Source organism: Anopheles bellator, chromosome 1 (assembly GCF_943735745.2).
Source record: "Anopheles bellator chromosome 1, idAnoBellAS_SP24_06.2, whole genome shotgun sequence".
NCBI lineage: Eukaryota > Metazoa > Arthropoda > Insecta > Diptera > Culicidae > Anopheles > Anopheles bellator.
In genome coordinates this window covers 11895985-11903563 of record NC_071285.1, presented here as the reverse complement: position 1 = coordinate 11903563, position 7579 = coordinate 11895985, and the positions used below count along the sequence as shown (strand labels likewise).

Genomic DNA, 7579 nt, shown 5'->3' with positions numbered 1-7579 from the left:
CAGTCAGCAGCCCGACCAAGCTAGTAATTATTTGCCAGAGAACTCGCCCCCCTGGTTGGTAAGTGATTTCCAAACACAACACCCAGACGTCCCTTTAAGTGATTTTTGACTGGACCTTGCGCGGAGTTCATCACGCCATATAGAGCGCGGAAAGTGTATCAGTGTGTATCCGAAGTGCCTCGGTGTGTCCATTTCGCACCCACCGTGGAGACGAAAGAGAAACGAAACAAAATGGCGTCATCCCGGCATCTCTCGGGCGCACCGCGGCGACCGAGGAAGATGGACAAACAAGGCAGAGCATGATTGATGCCCGTGGCCCACTCCACGATCATCGCGATCGTGCTGCTCGCGGGGGGGGATGATGTTGAACGAACGCGCCGCCTCGCTGGCTAATTGGTGCGGCTCGAGCCACGAGACTTTCTAGTGGCCTTGTGGAAGTTGGAGGAGTAGTATGGGACGAGCAGAGTGTGGCCGTCCTTGTTGGTGTGCCCCGTACGCAAGCCCGCTCGATCAAGTGTCGATCACGGCACGCGAGCGATGACGTGACAATCGAGGCGCATCGCACCTCGACTCAATGTGTCCGGCGGAATGAACGGAAAGTTGGACGGTGAAAAAATCTGTTAAAATGCTTGGCTGTATTTTACAATAATTTTTTACATTCTTTGGTGCTTGGCAATCAACCCGCACGATCACGTAACGTTTGTATCAACGCGAAAGCGTTACTGCGTTACTTCAAGCGAGTTAAGAACCATTCGTACATACCGATTGCATACCTTTAGGCGCTAAGCACTTTAGCTTGGAACCGCACCGCAATTTACGCTGTTTTCGCTCTCTACCCAACCCAATGACTAATTGTCTTTGCCACAGGGGTCTTTGCCACTATGCCCTGCTACGTATCGAAAGCGATGATGGTGGTGGACGATGAGAACGAAGACGAGGAGGAGGATGACTTCGGCAGTCGCTGGTGTGAGCTGTGTTCGAGAAGGCAGAGGGAATTAGAGAAGCGGTACCTAGAGATGATGTGTAAGGTTAAGGACTTCGAGGAGCGCATCCTGTCGTTGGAGGAGTTCGTTTTCAACCTGCCACAACCTGCCGCCTCGCCGCTCCGCGATGCCACTGCAGAGGTCAAGAACGAGAGCACCGGTGGCAACCCGTCGTAGGGCACGCTCTAAGTTCTTCGTTATCTTTATCGCTTACCAGTTCTTTGCATTATGTGTGCTAAATAAATTCAGGTCTTTCGCTACACAAAACATTGTTCGTTTTCCTTATAAAATAATTACTGGTTTACCATCAATTCTTAAGCAAAACGCCAACCGTCAACCGTTCGTATTTTGGCCAGCTGTTTTTGAAAATTTGGCAAATTTGAAATATTAAATGGTACGGTACAGATAGCAAAAAGAAGTTTCGTTGAAGAACACAACAGATTTTACGAAACTTTGGTTTAGCTTAGCTCAAAGATTGCAGAACTGTGCTAACTTCGTCATCATCGATAACTTATCAATTTTAGGAAAATATAATTAAAATCCTCACTTTTTAAAGTTGGTTTTAGACACAGCCCTTTTCCCCAAAGTGCACCGGGAGCCACCAGCCCAACGATCGGATCAATTTCAATCAATTTCCCAACGATCGGATCAATCAATTCTTTTTACATAATCCCGTCCCATCCCGGCCGATTCCACAGCACAGATAAACATACAGCGTGTTGGTTGATTAATTGGTTATCATTCAACGTTTTATTTATCAATTACTGCAACTCCCATCACACCGTGCCGGCCTCCCGTTCCGCAAAAATGCTAGTGAATGCTAATTAACAACAGAATTGACCTATGGCTGCCGATGGCGATAACGAAACGGCAAATCGAAACTATTAACAAGGGGGACAGAGTCAAGATAATGCATCTGGCGCACGCTGTCAGGAGTGAAGGGTCCTTAAACAACTCGTTAGACTAAGAGAAGGGTCGCACAGTCGGGCAAGAAAGAAAGCAGCAACAGACTAGACTTCGAATGCGATTGGTTATGGCGTCACTTTTGTTTGCAGATTGTTACCGATTACGTAGAGATGGCAAGGAAGAGATGGCCTTACGAACGCTACGCGTGTTCCGTTCCACTTTTAAACACTAATCTTTGGCTTGGCAGCATAAATTAATCACTTATTCTCGATAACACGGCTGGACACGTGGTAAAGGATCAGTCGACTCGTCGCGGCGGCGGCGGCGGTGATGGCCCAGGACTGCTGCCCGGGTCAGTCATGCAGGGTTCGGAATGCTGCAGCTGTTGGGTCGCTGAAAAGCGACTTCGGACGGTCGAACTGATAGAGCCGCCGTGCTGGTCAACCGTCGCCGCGTCCACTATCATCTGGTGCGACGGCGACGAGAAGCTGCTGGAGGAGGCCGCCTCGTCGAAAGCGGTGACGAGTCGCTCCGGTGGCGAGCCAAAGTCCTCGGACATTCCCCCTCCGGTTGGTGGTGGCAGTGTCACGCCTGGCAGTACGTCCGACTGTTGCTGCAGATCGCCCGGCAGATAGTCTTTCCAGCTTCGGAAGAGATAGCGGGTAAATTTGCGTAATTGTCTGAATTTACAGTAGGTCGCACCTTCGGCCGATTGCATCTGTTGCGTCTGGATCAGGAAGCCCTTCTCCTTGAACGTCTTCTCGAGCGACTCGCGCTGCGTAGCGCGGCGGCTCTTTCGCCGCCGCCTCTCGGACGCCGTGTGATGATGGTGCGGGCCACATCCGGTCACGGCCGGCGTGATCGGTGAGCACGGGTGGGGCGGCGAAGTGGGAAAGTCCGGTATCTGGAGCAGATCGTTGCTGAGGCCCAGCGAGGGTGGCGGGAGATCGCAGGCGATCCGTTCGCCGGAAGCGTTCAGGAACGCCCCGGTCGTGCTCGTCGCCGTGATGCTGCTCTGCTGCAGGCTCTCGCGCGGGAAGAACTCGTAGCCCCGCATCGACTTGTCGCCGGTGCCGGAGTAGTACCGGAAGTTGCCGCCCGAGTCGACGCTCAGTATCTTCTTCTCCTGCAGGCACGGTTTGGCGCCGCCGGTGAACTTAAACTTGCAGATGCTCACTTCCGTCGCCGGGTTCGAGCTGTTCTCGGCCGGTACGGGCGGGATGAAGATGGCCGATCGCTTCCGCTTCGGGATCGGTGACGTCCGCCGTTGGCCGGTCGGGGCAGTGGCGGCCGGTGGCTGCGGTTTGGTGGGTTTGATGAGCTGCGAAATGTGCTTCGGAACTAGCAGCGGCTGTGCTGGGCGTTGGTGGTCACCCTTCAGCCCGTTCGGTGACACAGCCGGCGATGAGGCCGGAGAGCCGTCGGCTAGCTCCGGCACCGACGCCGTCGTCGTTGCCGCCGGGAAGTACATGCCCATGGGATGTGCGAAGAGGGTCGGTGCGTTCGCGGACGACCAGTACATGTAACCCGGCGGAGTGTCGGCCGTCGAGGGTGTCTCCGTCGTGCTGCCCGACGACGACTGAAGCGTTGGCAGCGATAGCTTCATATTAGTGGCCAGCGCCTGGTCGGTGCACAGATCCGACGGAGTGATGATCGGTGTGGGGCAGGACGAAGCAAACGGATCTTCCTCCGGATCCGTGTCCGGATCGGACGACAGGCTGAGCGCAACGCTGTCTCCGCCCGAGTCACGGACGCACAGGTTGAGTGGTTCCTCTTTTCGGAGCCCCCGCTTGGGGCTCTGTCGGGGCTGACCACCTCCACCCAGCAGCTGCCCGGTGGGTTGCCCTTTCGCCCTCTCGTCGGACGCCGTTAGACGGCGCTCGAGGAGGCTGGCAACGGATTTGGAGCAGCCCTTGGCCACTTTCTCCAGGGTCAGCTCTCGCGTCGGAGTGCCGGGGAGAATGGTGCCGTAGTTCTTGTAGATCAGGTGGCAAATGTCCGCCTTTTTGGGTTTCCGGCCACGCCGCGGTTTACAGTTGTCCAGCGTGATCTCGCCCATGTACGGTAGATCGGTGTAGCTGACGATCCGCTTCTGGGGCGATCCGTCAGTGGCGGCGGTGTTGGTTGGTGGCGTTGGTGCCGTGGACTGGCCCGGCTCGTCCTTGAGCGGGGCCATCGGGACTCCCTCCTGTTGCAGTTCCAGTATTTTCTGCAGCCAACTCCGTACGGACTCGTTGGCCCGTTCCTCGCGCTCCAGCACAGCCTGGCGCTCCATCAGAGCCTTGGCCGATTGGCGGTCGGGCTGGCGCGTCGTCGACTTTGCTTGACCGTGTGCTGCTTCCTTCTTGTGCAGATTGTTCTGGGTGGCCTCATAGTGATCGAGGTACTCCTGGGGCAGGGCTTGGTGGTGAAACCGCAGCTTGAGCGGCCCCTTTCGCCGTGCCCTCGGGGCACCGGTGTTGGAGCGTCTGTTGGACGTCGTCGCTGGCTTCGATGGCGATGGCGCTGAGGCGTCCGGCGTCTTCTTGGGTGGGGTCGTCGCCAGCGGCGACAGTATCGGCTCGGCGAGCTCCGGTGGCAGGACACTCGAGTGGCGGTGCTTCGGTGCGGGCGGTGGCGTTGTTGGAGACGGACACATGGACTGGCTGACCGTCGGCACGCTAAGCTCATTATCGTGCGGATTGTCGTTGGTGCCTCCGGAGATCAATGGATCGTCTGAGCTGCGCCTGTGGGCAGAGAAGGACACGGACGTTACAAACGAAATTTCGAACCCAATCACGTGAACCTACAGAAATCGACTTCCGATGTTGGGGCCGGTGTGCCAGGGGTAAAGATCACGATCGACTTCCTCCAACTTGCCACCATCGCTCGTCTCCAGCAGATCCGGGATGGACGTCAGCTTTATGTCATCGATGCCGACCACTAGGCCAACGCCGCCGTTGGCGGCCGAGTGCAGGGTATGCTGACTGGCACCGTGGTCCTTATCGCTGCTCACTACGACGCCGGTTCCGAGCAAACCGCCTAGCTCATCCTTTCCGAAGTCCTGCATACCACTGCCAACTGGACGGGGAGAAGAAAAATTGGAAAATTAGGACAGTCTTGGAATATTTGAGTGCTCAGCACATCGATTTACAATAATATTGTGGCTTCTAAACGGTGGCCAACTGTATCAATACATTCGCCAGACCTCTCGTTAGGAGGAACGGTTATTTGAGTTTATGTGTTGCCGTACTAAGAAACATATTTCCGCCGCACGAAAATACAACGCCAATAAATCATCGTTACATCCACAAACCATCCGGGAGATTATGCAAGACGACGATCCGACCTAAACTCCCAACGTTGCCGCCGGCACAGCGATGACTAGCGCTGGACCCCGGAATCGGACTCGGGTTTCTCCGAACCACGTTTGCGCCACGTTTTCTTGGAGTACGAAAATAGTACGGACAGTACGATTGCGCAGCGCAGCCGTTTTGATTTCTCTCACCGGAAAATGAGCTCATTTTCTTCACCCCGGAGATGCAACAGGCCGACCGGCCGGAGTGCTGCAGTCCGAGAGGTCCGGCGGACCGGAGTTGGTGGTGTTTCACGTGGACCAAAATAGCTGTGGTCGCGTATTGCGACCGAAAGTCCAGCTCTCTCACCAGCGTCCAGCCGGAATGAAGACGGGAAGACCGGGAAAACCTCTGGTGGAATTCGACCCGCACTGAGGTGCGCTGCTGGGGAACACGTGTTGATTTGCCCACCGTGAGCGCCCCATTGGCAAAATAGAACAAGAAGCCCGGAAAGCTGCTAATTGACTCCTCTTTCTCCGGAAGAGCTCTGCACATCACACTGATAACTTCTAGCTGTGGTACCTAGACGATCCTCATGGATCGCCCGGTATCGCTGATCGTCCTGAAAACGGCTTCAGCACACACTCAGCCAAACACTTGCCCACATATCAGCCCGACATTCCGAGTTGGGCCACTCGAACTTTACGCGACCAGAGCACACTCCCAGCCGCGTCCGGTGCCGCGTCGAGTTCGGTTTTGAAAATTCTATATTCAGCTTTTTTCCCGTGCCGGGAGCAACCAAGAGTGAGTTGGTGGTCGCTACACGGTACACGGTACACGGTTGGTCCATTTTTCATCCTACGTTGGCGAAGGAACCAGCCATGATCGGGGCGAAGGGGGCCGGAGAATGTGGAGCACCTGAAATGCGAGCTCTAATGGTCTAGCTGCCCGGTGCTCGTTGCTTGGAGTTTCTCGTCTCCGGCTTTTTATGATCGTCTCATGAAAATTACAACCCACTTGACACACAGCTTGTCCCCGGCGGCGGCGGCGCGACCAACAATTCATGCTTTCGAGAATTTATGCTCTCGACAACTCCCTACTCGAAGCAGCTACTCCGCCGCCCCGGTGGGCCATTAGTTTCGCGATCGACACAACCACTTGCCGCGCCGAAGCCGAAGTGGGCTAAATTTAGATAATAATAAAGTTGGTCAGAGCAGCAGCATTACCCGAAAACAGCAGTTCTGGTAGCATGTCGGACACGATCATGTAGCTGCCGTGCGCCACTGGGTCGTCATTCACTTGACACGAAACTCAAAGTCCTGATCCTGGGTTGTACCCGCACTTCAAATGCTTCCCAACTCGTTATCACTCGCAGCTGGAGATGCATTCCCGGCGCATCCACTAGCTCTCCCGGACACGCACCACGGTACCGCACTTTCGCTCCAAATAAGGAAAGATCACCACCGGGGACAGGAAAAAAAACGCTCCGAAGTGGTAAGAAACCCACGGACCGATCCGCGACCGACAGCGTACGGGGACGAGCAGAGCACTGTCTCAAGACGATGCCGGACAGAACATGACTAGATTGAGACGAAAATCGAGAACCACCCGAAAGGCCCCCGGCCGTCCGAGCATGGCCGGATCTCGGCTCACTCGGGCCGATCTCCTCGAAAGCCGGCTCGAGCCGGTGGTCCGGCGCGATAGGCCGGAAAGGGATCAAAATAATAATAGCCTACGCCGGGCATGGGAATGCAAACACCTGCACCACAATCTCGGCTCTCTGTCACTGGCACTCTCACTCTCTCCGACGGGTCTCGGGATGTGCGTATGTTTTGGCTTTTTTGGTCCTTGCCACGGAGAGGTCGCATAGCGCCAACTTATGGGCCCGCATTGCGTGGCGATCGTCGGATGCGCGCCACGTCCTGCGCAAGCATTCACGGGTTGTTACTCTCTCTCTCTCTCTCTCTCTGTCTCGGCATTTCCCGACCCATTTCCTGACCCGACTCGGTTTTCCACCCTGCTCCCGTTCATTCATCCGGGCCCGAGCGGTGACGGATTTTCCTCACACTACAACCGTAAAAGGAAATGTTCGGGGGCGCGCGCGCGATCGACTTTTCCGCCCATGATACGCGCGGGGGGGTGCCACAGCGGTGGTGTAATATTGTGCCGGCGACAATGTTGTGCTGACACCTCCTCCTGCTGCGGCTCCCCGCGACGATCGGGCCGTGGTCGATGTTTTTGACTTGATTTAGATCTCGCTCGGGCCAGTCTCGGGTTGTGTTTATGGTGGGAAAATGTTTCCCTCGGTCCTGCCGCGGTTCGATTTTCGCCGGTTTGGGCATTTCAATTAAAAATAAAATTAGCTCCACCGGTCCACCGAGGGTCCGCATGGGGTTTCCCAGAGGGTGATTAAAA

The 7579-nt window shown here is 55.6% G+C and overlaps 1 protein-coding gene across 1 annotated transcript; it reads right to left on the bottom strand.

The window, feature by feature from the left end:
• Window positions 1-2187: 2187 nt before the first annotated feature.
• LOC131215028 (uncharacterized) lies at window positions 2188-6430 on the bottom strand. Its single transcript, XM_058209404.1, has 3 exons — window positions 6391-6430; window positions 4679-4949; window positions 2188-4615 (listed from the first exon to the last, which is right to left on the bottom strand). The coding sequence occupies exons 1-3, from the start codon at window positions 6428-6430 to the stop codon at window positions 2188-2190; spliced, it is 2739 nt and encodes a 912-aa protein (XP_058065387.1).
• Window positions 6431-7579: the final 1149 nt, after the last annotated feature.